The 19,469-nt window shown below is 29.3% G+C and overlaps 1 protein-coding gene across 7 annotated transcripts in view; it reads left to right on the forward strand.

Annotated features, from left to right (window-relative positions):
* Positions 1-19,469, forward strand: part of LOC118189810 (cell adhesion molecule Dscam1-like) — a 451,139-nt gene that overhangs the window by 333,345 nt on the left and 98,325 nt on the right. For all 7 annotated transcript variants that reach the window (XR_015041386.1, XM_085817549.1, XM_085817551.1 and 4 more), the window contains 7 exons: positions 766-897; positions 4,399-4,566; positions 5,950-6,020; positions 9,421-9,658; positions 12,802-12,948; positions 15,054-15,209; positions 16,795-16,934. Coding sequence is in view for 6 of the 7 variants with exons in the window: in XM_085817549.1 (XP_085673675.1) it covers positions 766-897; positions 4,399-4,566; positions 5,950-6,020; positions 9,421-9,658; positions 12,802-12,948; positions 15,054-15,209; positions 16,795-16,934 (1,052 nt within the window). In the remaining variant the exon portion in view is untranslated. The remainder of the gene's footprint in view (positions 1-765; positions 898-4,398; positions 4,567-5,949; positions 6,021-9,420; positions 9,659-12,801; positions 12,949-15,053; positions 15,210-16,794; positions 16,935-19,469) is intronic.

Raw genomic sequence — 19,469 nt, forward strand, 5'->3', positions numbered from 1 at the left:
GAGCCAAAAAGGACTTGAGCCAGCTTAGCAAATTACCATGGATGCCAATCTTTATCATTTTATGTATAAGCTTTTTTTTTTCAGACTCCATCGCAAGCAGATTTAAAATCAACATTAGATAACTCTGTTTTCGCGAAGCTCTTCACTATTATAGCTTCATCACTCAGACCCACATACATTTAAAATCTGCAAGCAAATCAATTTGTATGATGGAAATAATCATTACGTGAATGAATTAATTTTAAAATTTAGAGCAGCTCACTTTCTGAACACCTTGAAGAAAGGGAGAATTATGTGAATATTAAAAAATTTTCAGAACCTTGTGCTAGAAAAACACTATGTGAGTAAATATAGTATGTTATATGGAATAGTTGTGGAATTCAAGTTTAATAATTAAGTTAGAATATCCTTGTAATTCGAGTTTAACATAGCCTTTGTAATATTTATTTCTTTAAATTATATTTTTTTTAAATTTCAGTCTATTATATGAAAATTAAATATAATTAATTCTTTCTTGATGACTATGTTCTTAAAATTGCTAGTTCCGAAATTTCCAATAAACATTAATATTGAACATCATCTCTCAAATCAGCTTTACAGAAGACCAAGACTGAAACTGTGGGTAATAATTTTACTGAGGGTTAACTATATATTTTGCCATTTTCTTTTATCTGCTTTCCTATAGCATTACTTAATCTGTATTTTTCATGCTTTTGAATTTCTTTCTTTTATGTTTATATTTATTAGTTTTTAATTTTTTTGCAGAGCCGCCTGAGCCTCCACGTGATGTACGTGTACTTGAACACAAAAGTCGCACAGCCAAAATTTCCTGGTCTTCTCCATTCAATGGAAATAGTGCCATTATTAGATATTTAGTACAATGTAAATCAGAATCGGGTAAACATCTGTTTTATTTAGTTTTGCATTCCAATTTAGATTTCTAAATGTTACTGATTAATAAGCCAATTACTGTATTTGTTATGGGGAGGGAAAACATTAACAGTCACATTCTATTGACTCTATCAAATGCTAACTTCCTGAAATGATTTCTTTCAACTGTAGTTCTGAGATTCACTAAAATTTTCTTTCTACACTGAACTAATAATAAAATTCTCAAATGGAACAGGGTTCGTAGCGGTCCTTATAAGTGCTTATAAGTCCTTATATTTGAAAATAAAATATAAAGGCCCTTATAGGTGCTTACTTTTTCTTTAAAGCCCTTATTTTTTTGTTTTTAGTGCTTATTTTTTGCTTTTAGTGCTTTTTTTTTTTTTTTTAATGAAAGCGCTATTTTTCCCCGTACCAAAGCCGAAACTAAATAAACAATTTTTCTTCCTAATATTTAATGTCAGATGGTGAATCTTACTCCCGGAAATAGCTTTTCTCCTTTTCTCTGCATTAACATAACCTTTGGTGTGCACGAAGAGAACAGACAGGTGCCTGTCGTTCTATTGGTCAATGAATTGCGAAAGCAGTAGAAAATTTCGGTACATTCGGCATTCTTTTCCTCCCACCCAAATATTACGCACGTTTGAATTTCTGTCCAGATCTTAATAATTTGCATTCTCGTTCCGCTTGGTCAGTTCATATTTGTGTTTATTATGATCATTATGCTTATATTATGAGTATATGTATGAATGTTTATAATAACATAGTTGCAGTAACTGCTGAAGTATAGTAAACTTCCAAAAATGGTTGTGTTTTAACACAGATTAGCTTTTTAGGAATAATATTCGGAATGGCTTAAATAAAGGGAAAGTAATCGAATAGTCAAAATAATTTCATTTTTTTGGCCAATACATTATATAGTATGAAGATTGGGAGGTTCTCCCCTTTCTCCGCAAAATTTCGAATATTGAAGCTGTTACAAGTTCGCTGCAAAACAAGCAACGAACTTTTTTTTTTCTTGTGTGTGTGTGTCACTTTCCAATCTGGATTGAATAGGACTAAAAGTTCTGCGGTCTACCAACCAAGCGAAGAATGATTCTATTCCGGAAATTTAACGCTATCTGTTGAAAATTAGAATGAAAAACACCCCAGTTACTCGTATTTAGTTCTTTATTCACCCAATACCGGCAGCTGTTGATTCCGATTGCGTAATATCATGTAGGGAAGAATTACGGCACACGTATTGCGCAATAACATTTGCGATATTTTGCAGAAATAATTAATTTTGATGTTCTGCCCGAGATTGTCAAATACTGTAATAAATCTAAAATGATGTATAAAAGAAATTAAACAAATAATAAAAAAAAAAGAAACAGTTTTTTTTTCACAGATGTTTCAGTGTTTCTCATTCAATTAATTCAGTTCTCACTTCACGACAAGGCAAAATTTACATAAAATTTAACATAGATTTTCCATGGTTGAGGTAATGCTTATTCTCTTAATAAATACTACATTTCTCATATTTTAAATTACAAGTCTAATTTTTAAGGTTGTACAGTTGTGTATAATGTCATTAGACAGGTGCTTATTTTTTTCTTAAAATGTGCTTGAAAAGTGCTTATAGGTGCTTATTTTTTTAACTAAAATGTGGCTATGAACCCTGTGGAAGTTTTTCAAAAAGTTGTGAAATGATAAAAATTAAACTCATATTTTAACATGGGAGGATAAACATTCTGTTCTTCCTTCAAATTAAAATGCAAATTTTTCTGGTATTCTTCCAACAAGAGCTCCACTCTTTTTTGTCAGTGAGGTGCTTGTTCACTCAATAAAGAGAAGTTGTTTGTGAATTCAATAAATGAATAGCAGATTTCTATTCCTGGCATGCTTACAACAAGAGCTCTCCAGAAACTAGAAAAGAGCTAGCATTTTTTCTAGAATCTCAGTAAATTCACTCAGTAAAATGAATTATTTCTTTGAATAGTTTTGGAGAGAAAATTGTCCAACTCGCTGTTTGAAACATGATATGTTTACCCTAAGAAAATCTTACAGCACTCTCATGATTATGCCAGACAAACTAGCATTTAGTGAAGGTAAAAATCCTATTAATGAAAAGATGGTCGTCATTAAAGTGCATTCGATATACACTAGCTGATCATAGGTTTTTTACAATGTGTAGTGGCTGACAACAGAAATAGAAAGCAACGAGAAGAATAGCGATGAAAATGATTAATGTTTTATCATTATTGGAAACATTTTTATGTTTTTCTACTTATTGTTTATTATTATATTTTCAGCAGTTTCTCAGTACTTTCAGACTTGTTTATCTAACAAATGAAATTTAATTCTTAATGCTATTACTTTTTTATTATTTTATTTTTTACCGTGGATATATAGTACCTAATTTTCTTAATGATAAATAGTACTTAATAGATAATACTAATATATAGTACCAATTTTCTTAACAATGTATTTCTAAAGCTATGTTACCTTTCTGTGACATTTGTTTTTATAAACAGCAACAAATGTTTCACAACAATGAGTGTTTTTTCCATTTTGTGCCCAATCTGGGAAAAAAACGCAAGTTGTGAAAAGGGGATAAAGTTTTTGAAATTCTGTGGGGGTTGCCCATGAATAATCAAATATCTTAAATAACACTGCATTACATGAGTTCGATTTATATCAATCTATTAATTTTTTGTTGATGACTTCTGATACCTTTGTGGGGAGTGGGATAGTATTTTTGTTGCTCCTGTAAAATTTGACTTTTGTCACTTTTTACTTCTACTGGTTCAATCGAATTATGGCATTTATTTCAAAGTAATTGTTTTAAATATATTATCAGTGCTTTATATTCTTTAATTAAAAACTAATTAAATTATATGTTATTCAGCTGCCCAATAAAATGTAATTTTTAATTAAAAAAAAGAGGGTCAAACATTTTATTATGGTAATATAAATTTATAAAATCCAGTACGTAAGTATGGACATTTATATCTAATAAAATATAATCCAAAATTTTATATTACAGACCTTTCTATTTAATGGAATAACAAATTAGATTATGTTTATAAGCAATCTGTCAGAAGTGATACTTTACTTAAAGCTCATCTCCATTTAAATCATGAAATTGGCAGGAGGTTGTAACAATTTCAGATAAAAAAAAAAAAAAAAAAAAAAAACAGATTTAACACATCAGATTAAAAAAAAAAAAAAAAAATACAATTCTTTTAAGCAAAATACATTCTTAGATTTTGAAGATTGTATATATTTCACACATTTGTAGAGTAAAATTAATGTATATCTATAGATATAATTTTTTAAAAATATTTTATTCCGTTATCATTTTAAAGGTATTGATTAATTTATTTCAGAAAGTTGTAGAATAAAATTAGAGTTTATCTATAAAAATATAATTTTGAAAACTTTTTTTTCTGTGTGCATATTAAAGGTCTTGATTATCTGTTATAAAATGTTTCATCAACAAAGATAAATGAATTTTTAATTTTTTAGGTGATTGGGATTCGGGGATACAAAATATCACTACAGGGAGTGAAGAATCTAGTATTACTCTTCGTGGACTTCGTCCTGCAAGAACCTATTATTGTAGGGTTAGAGCAGAAAATTCTGTTGGTCTTGGGGATCCTAGTGAAGCTGTCACTGTTGTTACTGCAGAAGAAGGTAACTTTTTTATTTGTGATAATTATTTTTTTTAATTGAAAAAGGGTAATTCACATTAAATGCTTAAAAATTGTCTATTTTATAAACTGCAGAGAATGTGTAACCTATTTTGACTATATTTATGTAGTTAAGTTCATTAAAATGGAATGCAGTAAATATTTAAATGTAACTTTATCATTGCTACCAAAATTCAAAATTTAGTTTCCAAAGCAAGATAATGTGATATTAACACTTTCAAAATTTATTTGCCAACCAAAATACATTTTTAATCATTTGATTAACTATTAATTTCATCCAATTACACAAAACGCTGCCTTGAAATATTAATTAATTAAGTGATGCCTGAGTAATATATTTATAAATATTTTTCTTCCCCAACATGTGAGTTTAGAATTTGGATTTATAAATTTTTGCAAAATGTAAGCAATTGATTGTTAAAAATGATAAAAAGTAATAATCCTTAAATGAATATAGCATAACAGTAATCTCAAAGGTTCACATTACCAAATCATAAAGATTTCATTTAAATAAATTATTCCTCGCATCAAAGAAATTCATTAAAATATCATATCAAATTGCTTCACAATATCAGAAAATTTTACAATTATCTTTTATTCCAACTGAAAATATGAACAGGAGGGAAACATGTAAGGGAATTAGAAGTACTCTTAACAGTTAAATGAAATTCAGCATGGTATTAAGTATTGCAAAAAATGTTTGAAAGTATTTAAATAGCATTAAATTTAATTAGGTTTATCTGACTTTAAATTTTTCTTTTTGTGTAATTTAATTAAAAAGTAACTCATGTTTTGATGTTCTCTTATTAAAGTGCAAATGGATTATGCCACAAGAATTAGCAATTTTAGAATAAAATTGTCATTTATTGTTTTTTTAATCCAGTTAAAATATTTGGGCAGCATAATTGATCTTCTCTACAGCTGTTATGTAAAACTGCTATTAGATTCAAGCAGAACTTGCTGAGAAATTCTGTGAGCCAGAATATTTCTTGAAATTTTGAAACAACCATCTCCAATAGTTAGTTTGAGTCATATGTTATTCTCTAAAAGCAGTGTTTGGGTCGTGAAGAGAAATATTTTGGCTGGAAATCTAGCCTTCAAACTGATTCAGCAAGTGTATTCTTAGGTGAAACTGCTTATCACCTTAATATTCCATACCCTGATTGAGCTTCAGGTACTTCGCTGCTATAAAATTGCATAAATTGTTTGGGTTGTTATATTTATGCTTCTAATTGTGCTCCATCAAATTTTTTATTTTTTATTCACTGTCTAAAGATTTTTTGAAAATGTTTCTTTTCATATGAAATAGAGAATTTTTTATATTTTTCAAAGAAATTGACTGTGACATTTTATTAACTATTTTTAGTTCCTGGAGGACCTCCTTTAGAAGTAAAAGCAGAAGCAGTTGATTCACAATCTGTTAGAGTTACCTGGAGGGTAAGATATATATTTGCTAATGTAGTTGCACTTATTTCCGTCATTTGAAAATTAATTATTATGTGTGTTTGTGTGTGTGCTTGCAGTCTAAAAGTTTTCTCTAGTACTTATAAACTAAATAAAATAGATAATAATGCTGAAAACATGAAAAATTCAAACTTAAAAAAGCATGAACATTTTTTAAGCTTTTTAATTATTTAAAAATTATTCTTTATTTATTTATTATTATTATTTTTTAAGTTTCAGACATTTGATATGATCTGTTAGTGAAATGCAAAGCACTCAATGGATAATCCAAGTACTGCCATAATACTGCACGATACTTGAAACAATGTTTTTTATGCAAATATAATTCTTGCATTATCATCCGATTTCTGCACACTTTATTTTTGATGAAAAATTCTTAAATCTTAATAAAAGATGAGATTTTTGGTGTTTTAGTCAGTCAGTTAATGTGCTTGTTTATTCTATATACAATGTCTGAATAGACAAGCATGCTATGCTTGGTAATAGATGTCACAGATGGTTAACTATAATCTCATGTGATCATATGATATGCTACTGTAAATGAATTTTGGTTTCCTTCTAATGTGTGCTACTATGTAAAATAGATTTTCTGTTAGTGTTACATACATTTGTTTATTTTATTATACTTCCATAAATATGTAAAATATTATCAGAAAGTGCAACTGTTGTGAAAATATTCTTCTGTAGTTTTGTCACGTTATAAGGTATTTTGCCTGTCCTTTTCGCATGCCTTTGTGGTGTAACTGGAAGCACATTCAATGTGTATTTGGGATGTCTGGAGTTCGAATCCCAGTCAGGGCTGTAAGATTCCTAAGTGTTTTAATTTATAGCTAAAATTGAGGAATATCTTAGGAACTGATAAGCGAATAATCACTTGAGTTCATGAGATAGCAAAACATAAGAAGGGTGAAATTACCCTTTATTATTCCAATAAATTTTAACAGATGACTTCTTTCTTGGAGTTACAATAAAGCCTCCACTTGGGCTTAGGAATTTAAGAACTAAAACTTAACTTATTTTAAATAAAAAGATATAGCCGAAGCTATCAAGATTCTAACATAGTTGGCCTCTTATGCTAATTAACAACGAAGCTAGCAAGGACCTAAAGTACGGCCCAGCGTAGTAGTAGCTTAAGAGAGAGAGTAGCCTGAAAAGGTGAACACGTGCTAGTCAGAATCACTGGCTGTCTAACGAAGTGAGTAGAACTTTACAGTTAAACACTCCTCCTCATTTGAATTCAAACGCAATTCTAAAAATACGTTCTGGTTGGAAGTTGTAAGCTTGAAATTAAGAAGAGATAGGAAAGTAACTTTTACTCAAAATTTAACTGTTGGATAAATTAACATAATCCTTACAGGGGCAATAAGTGCATTTCTTCAATTTCCTGACTTCAAAAAATTCTAAAAGACTCTGCAGTGTCGTTTCTTTTTAAATATTGCATCAGTAAAGGGCAAAAATGTTGTCAATATATTTTCTTTATAAGTTTTTTTTTTGATAATTATTAAAAATAGTTTATTTTTACATATTGAATTTATATCTCACCTTAAAAGAATTACATAGGAGCTTCCATAAAAATATTTATTACTGTTTGCAAACATGCTCACTGATTTAACACTGATGCTGTGTAAAACTGCTATTAATCATATACTGCAAGCAAAGTGAAATGGTATTACGAATTCTGGTTTTCCGTTACATTGTTTCATAGCATTTGCTACCAACAGTGTTTGGGATTAGAATAACAGGAATAAAGATATTTCTATCTATCATGAACATATCATTTGAGGCTGTATTTCCTTCTTGAGATGTATGTAAATGTATGTAAAACTGATATGTGAACTGAAGATGTATGTAAAACTGATATGTGAACTGAATTCTAAGTGTTCTATCTTCATCGAGGAATGTACAAAATTTAACAAATTCTTTTCAAATTTTTCTGAAAATGAGTTTTTTAGCCATTAAGCTTTTACTGAGTAACTTTATGCATTCTAATGCGAATGAAAAGACTTGGTCCAGTTTAATATCGTTTGGATAATACCTCAAGTGAAAAATAATTGAAACTGAAATTCTTCCATCTATGAAAAGCAATCTATAATATTTACTTACAATTAGAAACAGAAATAAAAGGCATGCATTTTAAAAATGAAATGAATTGGTACACTAAAACATGTTTAAACATTAATATGTTAGGGGCTTTCATTGATCGCCCATCTGCATCTTCAGCTGGAACTGGATTGAATGACTCCATCAAATTCCTCTTCTTATGTTATTGTTTTCTGCAGGGTTGCTTGTCATAAGGTTGTTGTATTTCTGAGGATTTATGTCTCTATCTATGGTAGATGAAAAGATCAGTCTTTCTTACGTTATAATTTAGTGACAATTTCTAATGCTTCTCTAATTTTAAGGCTGCTTTAATACTATCCTTTAATGATGATTTTGGCTGTGTCCTATTCAGTTATAGAGTTTGCGTGCTTCAAGAAGTATTTAACCAAAGATGTGCCTTTTTTATTGCGGTGCTCGCAGACAAAGAATTTTCAAATGTCTTTCTTAATTTCAGCAGTCTTCATTGATAATTTATTATCTGTCAAACCAGTATATTGAATTTCTGATTTGTATTGTATAAGTGCAAAAGTTCTACCCATTTTCATTACCCATAAAGAAGAGCAAATAAATGCAAAATGAACAGCACCTATTATTGTGCATAATCCCCATTGTTATCTATGACCTCTTGACATCTTTCTGGTAGGAGATGAATTCCACAGTGGTATAATTCTGCAGTTTTCATTTGAAAAAGTTTTGAATGGCATTTTTTACAGAATCAAGATCATCAAAGATTTTTCTGACTGAAAGAATTGTTCAATGCATGAAATAGGTGATAGTCAGTTGGTGCCAAGTCAGGAGAATAGGGAGGATGGAGTAAAACTCCCCAACCAAGAAACCTTTTACTAAACAAGTGATGATAGCAGCATGTGGTCTGGCGCTATCATGATGAAGGATAACACCACGACGATTAATGAGACCTGGCCGCTTTGCTACCAAATTTGAATACAGCCTGTCTAACTGTAGATAGTAGAACACATCAGTGATGGTTTGGTTGAGTGGCAGAACCTCCCAGTGAGAACCTCCCAGAGGTAAAAACTATGCCCAATAGAGAAAGTGGGAAAAATATGTAAATATTTTTAAAATCTTCAGAATCTTGTGCTAAAGCGCTAGGGGAGGAAATGTGAGGAAATGCAGCATTTTACCTGTTACATTTTTAGATTTATATTTAAACAATGTTCTGAAAGAAAAAAGAATCAAAACTATAAAATGGCTTTCATTCTTGCTTCTTTTTTCTTTCTGTGAATAAGTTCTTGTCTTATATATTCTTATGTAGCCTCCAGATATAGAGTTATGGAATGGTCCCATTAAAGGGTACTATGTTGGTTACAAAGTATATGATTCCAAAGACTCCTACCTATACAAAACTTTGGAAGTTGGACAAGGTACAAGAGAAGAAGTGTTACTAACCCAGTTACAGAAATATACAAGTTACAGTGTGTTAGTACAAGCATACAACTCAATGGGTGCAGGACCTCGATCTGATGAGGTCATAGTTCGAACCCTTGAAGATGGTAGGTATCAACATTGTTTCTACATCTGAGTTCTTTATCAAATGTTTTACAAGCTAAATATATGAAACTGATGTACAGAAAAGAATTTATAGAATTTAAAATACTTGCTTATTTTAACTTCATAATTGTTATGAAATCAAGCATAAAATATTCAATTTCTGTGAATATATCCAAATACAGTTGTAAATGAAGTATATATAGATATATGTATTCATACTTATTAGCTATCATTCATACAATTTGATAGGTACATGAGTTTAGTCTGATAAGGTAAGAAGATGAGCGAGATGAAGCTTGAAGATGAGCGAGAGATATGGAAAATTGTAATTCTTAGGTTTGTGTCAGCCAACTCAAGTGATCTTTCAAACCTGGTCGCTCTATGTTAGGCAGAAAGGTCGAGTTAGTGTAGGTTTCTTGGAGCAAAGTTCTGATAGTGTAAACGGGTCTTTAGATACACATGAGTCACTGAGCAAGAATCTGTGCAGTATTTTTTTAAACATTTCTGAAGGCAACAAACAAAACAAAACAAAACAAAAAGTTTTTTCAATCTAAACATTCAGTTATGTTTTGAGAAATAAATGATCCATTTCAGTCTGCCAAATGTCATTTAGTCTCTTCTTGTGCCAAACACCTAAACTTTGCATGCATTTGCTATGTCAGTAATCATACTCGGTGATTTACACAATTCCATCAATAAAATGCTATGTTGTAGCTTGCAAGCAAACTAAATTTATCTGCTATAAGTATTTTTATAGATGCAAGTGAATGTGTTAAAAAGTTCTTAGTATTTAAAAAGCTTGCTTATTTTGAATCATTTTGAAGCAATTTGGCTTGTATTTAGCATCATAATCAAGCATAAAATTTTAAATTTCTATAAATATGTCATGTGAAATGCCTAATAACAAATTTCAGTCAAAGTAAAGCTGCAATTAAAAAATAAAAATAATAATAATACCCCCCCCCCAGGATGTCTAACTAAGTACTATATAGAAGTGGCAAGGAAAAGAACTGCTTTTAACAACAAACACATAGCATTATTCATACACAATTGCATGTTTGTAAGTTTTACATACCATTCACTAGAGCAGTGGTCTCATACTAGCAGTCTGCAAATATATTTTAGTTGTGTATTTATTGTAAAAAGTGTGCAGAGGGATAATGTTATTGAAACAATAACCAAAACAGTAAAAACGCAGACACGCTCTGGATCATTTAGTTTGTTGCATATTTCAAGAAATTTAAAGAGAGTACAGAGAAATTACCTAGTATAATGAAGGGAGGTACTTATGTTGAGCTGTATTAAAAGTTAATTCAATAAATGAAATAAAAGTTTTCTTTATGCAAAAATAAATAATAAAACCACTGAAAAGCAAAGCTGCATAATGATAAGAGATATAATATTTCTTGTTGACTTAAAATGTATTTTAATGATTTGTAGTCCAATTTTACTTTTTTTTTTCATTATCATTAAAATGAACATGAACAGGGCATTGGAAAATCTTTATAATTAATAGATATAAGTAATTCACCAGTGTAATATAAATCTTATTCAAGGATTCGAAATAACAGATCTGATTAACTTTTATTCATATTTGCCAAAATATAAATGGCTTCAATTATGAATTTTTCAATAAGCATAATTGTTTTGTGTGGGAATACATTTATGTGTGAACAGTGTTTTTTCAGTTGAAAATTGGTAAGTCTGAGGAAAGAACCTGATTGACTGATGAGCATTTATCATCAATGATACAGGTAGTTTCTAGTGATTTTTATCCAAAGCTATGAAGTGTATCAGAATCAAAATCCCATCAACTGTAGAGTTGTTAGAAGAAATAAAAAAGTTTATAATTGTTACATAAAAATATATATATTCTTTTATGCATGTGGCAAAGACAAATTTAATAAATAAACAGAAAAATTATTATCATTATTTATTCTCACATTTTATCCTACTTTGAAGTTTTTCTGGAAATCTGGAAAGTTTTCATAAAATGTGTTTACTTTTTAGTTTAAGAAAGTTATTTAGTGGTTAATCCAGGGTATTAGAATTATTTGAAATAAATATCAGTTTTAAAATTCAATATTTAGCTGTCAATGCATTTGAATTATAAAGTATAACCAAAAGAAATTTCTTGCAGACACCAAAATTTAGATTTCAAATGGAAAGTAAATAGAAATTTGACTTTGTCCCATTGCATTATTATTATTTATGTACGTTTTGATACATATTTGGTAAGCGATTAGGTGTCTAAATGAAATAGAAAAGAAAATTAACTGAAAGATGGATGTCATGTTAGCCAGCAATAAAGATTGAGAAAAACATAAATTTGAGAAATAAACAGTAAGTATAGAGATAAACATTGTAGAAAATAAAATTGAATATTATTGAAATAAATTTTCAATTAAACTGTGTTCAAGACAAATTATATCTTAAAAATATGATTTTCAAATATATTATAAGCTTACCTGCACACATCACGCATAACTTCAGTTTACAAAGAGGTGATATCTATACGTTAAGAGTATATACAGCCTAATATATATATCTTATGTATGCATGTGTGCATATGTGCTCACTCATAGGCTCACACACATATAAATTCACTCTCATTTCATTTTGTTAAAACGAAAAAAAAAAGATGGGCATTAGTTTTCAGAGCTTTTAACCTGAGAGTTTAATAAGGTGACAGATACTATATCTAGTCATATTATTTAAAGTGCTCTGATCAAGAAATTTTCACTCATGGTTCATGTATTAATTCATTGCATGATTGAATGAGATGGAGTATTTTTATATTAGATTAAATGAGTATCTGACAGTTATATGAAATATATTTATTAAACATTTTAAATGAATAAAAATATGCTTAATCTGTTAAAACATTTCTATCAAAATTTAGAAACAAATATTTTATTTCTCTGTGAGTGTATCATTTATAGAATTAGTTAAAGAATTCTTTATAAATAAATTATTTAACATGTTTTTCAGTTATAAAATAGCATGTTATTAGCCTTGTTCTGTGGATTATGTAAAGTAGTATGAAAAATTGTATATTATTTTTATGTATATGATATGCTCATTGTAAATTTAAAATTCTGTGTTAAGTTATAATATTTGTTAAACTGTATTTTTATGTTTATAGTTCCTGGTCAGGCACCAAGAGACATAAAATGTATGTCTCCAACATCTCAAAGCTTACACATATCGTGGAGTGCTCCCCCATCCTCCTCTATCCATGGAATCCTTCAAGGATATAAAATTCTTTTTCGGCCAGCAGAAACACTTGCAGGTGTTTATTTTCCTGTGATTCTTGGGCACCATGGATTATAGCTTAAGTTATTAAAAATTAATTTAATTTAGTTCAGTTCTACGAAATAAGATTACTTTTCAGCTTGTGTGCTGGTGGAAAATGATGATCTAGATTGATAGTCCGAAGAAAGATATTTAAGATATTTTGGGTGTGTGATTTAACTTGTGAGTAATGTGACTACAATCTTGTTTCCATTAGGAAATTTTGCCTGAAAGCATTCCTCTCCTTAGGCTGATAGTTCTTGTGTAGTGATATATTATAATAAATGCATTCAACTATACTGAATCTAAAAAATGTGTTTTTAACAGTTATAGTATCCTTTTTTTAATTGAACTATTCCTACAATTGTATTAGTAAAATGCTTAAAGATACTTTTCTTTGAAATTCTGTTTTCATGACTTAAAAGATACGTTACTACAGCATCATATATTTATAAATTGATTATTTGTTTCTTAAATTTTATTCATAAAATAAAAAATAAAAAAACATATAAAACAGTATTGGATGAGCATTCTGTATTGTCAAAATCTGAAATTCAGTTTAAACACGTTATAAATTACAAGAATGATTTTTTAAAAATAAGGTGTTTAATTTATTGCACTTTGCAAGTTTATTAGTGCTAGTAAATTCTTCTTCTGATGTAATAACCAATCGCAGATCATAGAATCACAAAATAATTGTTTAGATAATTGCCTGATCTCAGAATACATGTAGAGATATATCAGTTCTTATAACATTTAGCTGTAACTTTGAAATAAAGCATTGTTAATACTTAGTTGACATTATTTTAAAATAAGGAATATTGGTAAAGTTTTGTCTAGAATATTGAGGAGGTTTTTAACAATTCTTTATATATTTAACTTAAGCTAGGTTTGTGTAGCCCTCATTAAACCTTTAAGTATTTTAGAAGTGATCCTTGGACCTGTAAAAGTGCTTAATTTAAGCCAAAATTTTCAGTAAGTCCTTAATTCATTTGACTTTTCCATCTTTTTTTCTGTGATTGCCATTCAGAGTGTGAATTAATGTCTTAGATAAATATGAAGTCAAACTATGTGGCTGGTAATGGAGCCATCACAATTTGGTGCTTTGAACAACAGGAAACAATCAGCCATTCTGGAACAAAAGTTTCAGGATTCCTGATTAGCTATTAAAATTGCAAAATTTGTTTTAATTGTGGTTATAATAGTGCTTTTGTAAGAGGCATGTTTAAAAAATGAAATATTTTTTAATAATGACTATGTAAATAATCTTTAAAATATGTGTGACTATTATAAGAATAAAATATAAATGTTCAAGAAATTTCCTAATTTAATGTTATAATTACTTCATACTTTATAAGAAATGAATTTTTTTCTCAATTTGTTAAATACTACATTGTGTTTAATAATAATGTATCCAAAATACAGTTCTGTTTTATTATTTGAATGATATTACAAGAGCCAAATTGGTTACATAGTTGCTTTAATTTATTCAACTGTTGATCCCCACTTTTTCTCATTCGAATACCTTTAAATGTTCTTAATTTCCATGTGCAAAAAAGTGGAACTCATGGATGATTGAAATCCATGAAATTCAAAACCTGGAAGAGACTAGAAATTATTTTACTTTTGCTTCTGATGAAAATCATTGTTGAACTGTAGTAATTCAGCTATCATTTCATGTCTGTAAATTAATTAAACTTCAGAAGTATGTCCCATATTTATACTTTGTTGAGCACAGAAATACATTTTTAAGTATTCCCCATTTTAAAGCTATAATTATCTGTACTAGAAATACAGTCTTCTGGCTTCGGTTAAAAAAGTGCTGATAATTATTTCAAATAGGAAAACAAAATACATTGACTGGAACAGTGCTTCTATCCCAAAAGAAAAAAAAAAAAAAAAAAAAAAAAAAAAACACTTTTTAATCTCATTAAAAAGTAAATGTTTTAGTATAATAAAGGAGTTTTTTTTTTTAAATCTTTTATCACATGCAGTTTTAATAAAATCGAGCTCGGCATTTTGTATAATATCTTGAAGCTTTGTCTTGAAGCTTTGAACCGAATAGTTCAAATTTCATCATCTGTTTTGTATATCTTATTTTAGGAGATGAAGAATATGAAGAAAGGACGGTTTCAGATCAAGAGATCAAGTTAACAAATTTACATAAATTTACTAATTATACTGTGATAATCATGGCTTTTACTCAAAAGGGTTTTGGAGTTCGAAGTGATCCCATTTTTTGTTCCACACTTGAAGATGGTAAGGCTTAGTTTCTTCAAAAAAAAAAATAACTTAAAAAAATTTTCAGCCATTAAAAAAAAAAAAAAAAAAAAAAAAAAAAACTATAATTTGTTTATAAACATTTTTATTAACAAATGTTTATGAAAAATTCATTTATAATAATGTTTTTTAAACATTCATAATAATGTTTTCATTTTTCATTCATAATAATATTTTTTTTCTGCATTTAAAGTGAAGTTGAAAATATATATGTATAAAAGAAAGAGTCCGTTTGTGTGTGTTTTTCGTTCATGCTGCACGTAAACTAATAGACCTAGGGCTATGAAATTTGGTATATAGGTGCGATTTTTTTCAAAATTCAAATGAGATTTTTTTTTTTAATTTTATGTTTTTTTGATGAAATTGCATCAAATCAATAATTCTCTCTCATTATATAAACACTGCTGCCACTCGGAAAAATAAGGGCAATAATTCTGTGCAGTTTTTAAATTTAATGTCTCTCTTGGATACTGGACATTTGTCCAGAGAATGCAATGGGAAGTTGGTTATTTATTTATTAGGATAATTAACTTTTGTATTAAAGAATATTGCTTATTTCATTGTAATTTTTTTATGTGTAATACCTTTTTATTGAAATTTGTGGGTTTCTTTTGGGGGGGGGAGATAAAGTTGTTCTGCAGAGTAAAATTCTGTGCATTATTTGAATTTAATGTTTGGTGTTTTCCCATTCCAGTACATTTAAAAGCCAGATGAAGGCTGGACGCTTAGCAGCTAGTCTAGAATATATATTTTTTGCTATTGTGATAAAACAGTTGAATATTGTAAATTGTGTCTGCTATTCTAATTTTAAGTGAATATATAAAATTACTTTTAAGGATGTTTGTCTATCAAGATTTTGCAGTTTTATTCCAAAGATCCATTTCGTTATGGCATCTACTAATTAAGATTCAAAAGCTACTTTAGTCACAAAATTGTAGTACCATTGTAAGGCATAAGTTTGATGACATATGTTCTTGGTTATCTGATACCATAATCTTAACTGCAGGTTCCCCAGCTTTTATATATTTTGGGGTGCTAGTGATGTGCCATGAACTCTAATGTAAACCAGAAATGTTTGTTTAAATTCATACTATTGAAATTAGACATCATGATGTTGAATGAAATTCACTGTTATGTTCCTTGAGCCATTTCTTAATAATCCTGGATCTTACTGTTGTAACTGATTTTTTATGGTTTAAAAAAAAATTGCATAAATAAATAATCCACATGCTTTGGAAGACCTGAAAATGAATATCATTGCTGTCATCTGGATTATAAACAAGGCAAGTTTATAAGGCTTTTATTATAACAAGTTCATAAGGCTGTTAAAAACATAATGAAATGTGTAGATAATATGCATTAAACTGGAGAAATGCAGTGTATATTATGATAAGTCTGCTTTTAAACTGCACACTTTGTATAATGTAATATAATTATGACGTGTGACTACTCAGGCTATAGAAGCACTCATTTCTTTAGTTCAGTAGTTTAGGGTTAGTCATAATGAAATTACTCTATGGTGTATGATATATGAATGATTTAAAAAACTTCTTTGTTTCTACAGTTCCCGGGCCGCCTGCCGATATCAAAGCTGTTGTTATGTCTTCAGATACTATTCTTGTTAGCTGGAAGCCTCCTTTACATTCAAATGGTTTAATTACTAAGTTTACATTATACTGGCGTAGCTTAGCCGGTGGTGCCAAGGTAAGTACCTCATTTGATCTAATATTGTTGTATCAGTCTAAAGATCTTTCTTAGAATTTTTCTTTCAAAAGTTGATATCAGGTCTTTCTCTGGTCTGTTAAGTATCCAACAATCACTTCCATAAAGGGCAACAGGCCTTATTAAAGTTTAATATACGTTTAATTTAGTTTTTATGTTGATTAGTTTGGATTTGTTATTTAAGGCCATAAAACAGCTATTAGCCATAAATATTCTATTTGCAACTTGTGATCAGTATGTCCAGACATTTAAATTGCTTTATGGTTTCAAAGGTATAACTGTTTATCTTCAAGGGGGATAAATCAACAGTTTTATTAGATGCAATCATAAATTTAGTTTTGTCTTCATTAATGATTAGGCCCATCTTTCTTGCTGCATTTTAAAGTGAGACAAATGCCTTGACCACATCTTGTTCTGATCGTCCAATGATATCAATATCATTATCAAAACCAGCATTTGAATGGTTCTGTGCAAGATGCTTCCACTTGTGTTTATTCCAGAGTCTCTTAGGGCCTTTTCTAGAGCTATATTAAACAACAGGCAAGATAGTGGGTCTCCCTGTCTTAATCCTTTCTCAGTATAAAAAGGTTCTGAAAAATATGTTAAAATTTTTATTCTACATATTACTTTCTTAAGAGTCATCCTTGTGAGGCTCATCAGTTTCTTCAGGATATTAAATTCCAACATCTCTCCAAGTAGTTTTTCTCTGTTAATACTATCATAGGCAGCTTTAAAATCAACAAACAGTTGGTAGGTGTCAATGTTATATTCTTTAGTTCTTTCCAAGATTTGCCTGATAGAATGCAATTGATCAGTTGTTGTTTTCCCTTCTGGAATCCATACTGGTAATTCCCAAATAACATTAGAAGTATGTGTAAGCAATTGTTTGTACAAGATAATGGAAAAAATTATATGCTGGATTCAGTAATTCCTCTGTATTACAACATTCTAGCTTGTCTCCTTTTTTAAAAATAGGACAGATCCTTTTCACCCCACTCAGTGGGCATTTATTCCTGCGTTCATGTACAACGAATTAGATAATGGATTGCTTTATTTAAATTTGTTTCATTGATATTTAAAAGCTCCAATATGATGTCATCTGGTCCAGCTAATTTATTATTATTTAATGATCTGATAGCTAGTTCGACATCATATAGAGTTGGTGGATTGTGCTCCATAACCTCACTTTCACAACTCATAGTTGGTAGCATGTTGTATTATTTTGAATTACTCACTAATAACTATGAGTAATTATTTTATTCATAGCAGTATAAAAACACTAAAAATAAATAGTAAAAATATTGATGAAATTACCTACAATTTTTACTTTACTTCTGAGTATAAAAATAATATGCAGTTTTTCTGCTTGCATGATATAGATTGTAGGAAAATTTTATCAATAGTAGTAAAGCAAAGACCTTATAACTTTTGTAAAGAATATCCTATGTTTTGCAAAAGACCTAAAGAATGCAGTTTTTCTGCTTGCATGATATAGATTGTAGGAAAATTTTATCAATAGTAGTAAAGCAAAGACCTTATAACTTTTGTAAAGAATATCCTATGTTTTGCAAAAGACCTAAAGAATGCAAAACCATTATTCAAAGGACATAATTTGGAGAGCATTTATATTCCAACAAAACCGATAAGGATCAAAATTTGATTCCATAAAGGATGAATCAGCTGTAACCTTATGCTCATGTGATTCACTGATTCCTCTTTCCCTGAATAGCGAAAATTTCAAAATTTTCATCATGGCTCTAGTGATGAATAAAGCTTTGTCTGACAACTCATTTAAATAATTTGAATGGAATCATAGAAACTATTTATGACCTTTAGTTCAATGGTCACTAACACTATATTGTATGACAAAATATGTTTATTGTGGCATTCTGTTAGAATTAGGTTCACCTCTATGTTGCAAAGTCTTTGTGTAGAACGTAAAGAACAGTGGCATGGATGATTTTAAGGATTAGTATTTTTTTTCTTTAAATGTGCAGAAAATCTGGAAGAATTATGAAAAACACAAAAAAGTTTCAATCAACAATATCCATGCAATTTGTTTTATCTAATTTTCAAACCTTTGGAAATCCCAAACTGACCGAAAAATTTAAGTAGTTTAGCCAAAATAAGGAAAGTCGGGGAATTTCATATGGTGAACCCCAAAAAAGGGATTTTTGCACTATTGTTGGAAGTGGACCACTTTCTTGGCAAATTATGTATTGCATGTGTGTCATTCCATCAGCTGGTGTAGAGCCAACCAGATTGTCTTTCCAAAAAACAAAGCAAGTTTCCAGCATATTTCCAGCATATTTGGTTTCCACTGACCTTCAGCGTTCAGAGAGCATGGCTCTTATTTTCTTACAAAGAACAAGGAATCCGAGTATGTTGAACAAAAGAAAATTCTACCTTTTGGTTTAGATTCTTTTTTTCCTGTTGTTATCTCCAGTTAAAAAAAGTCTGTTTAGTGAAACATTGTAATCTTTTGCACATAATTAAATAGGTTTCTTAAATGTATCA

The sequence above is a fragment of the Stegodyphus dumicola genome, chromosome 5, assembly GCF_044657685.1.
Source record: "Stegodyphus dumicola isolate Sdum_Otavi_A_Nest chromosome 5, ASM4465768v1".
Taxonomy (NCBI): Eukaryota; Metazoa; Arthropoda; class Arachnida; order Araneae; family Eresidae; genus Stegodyphus; species Stegodyphus dumicola.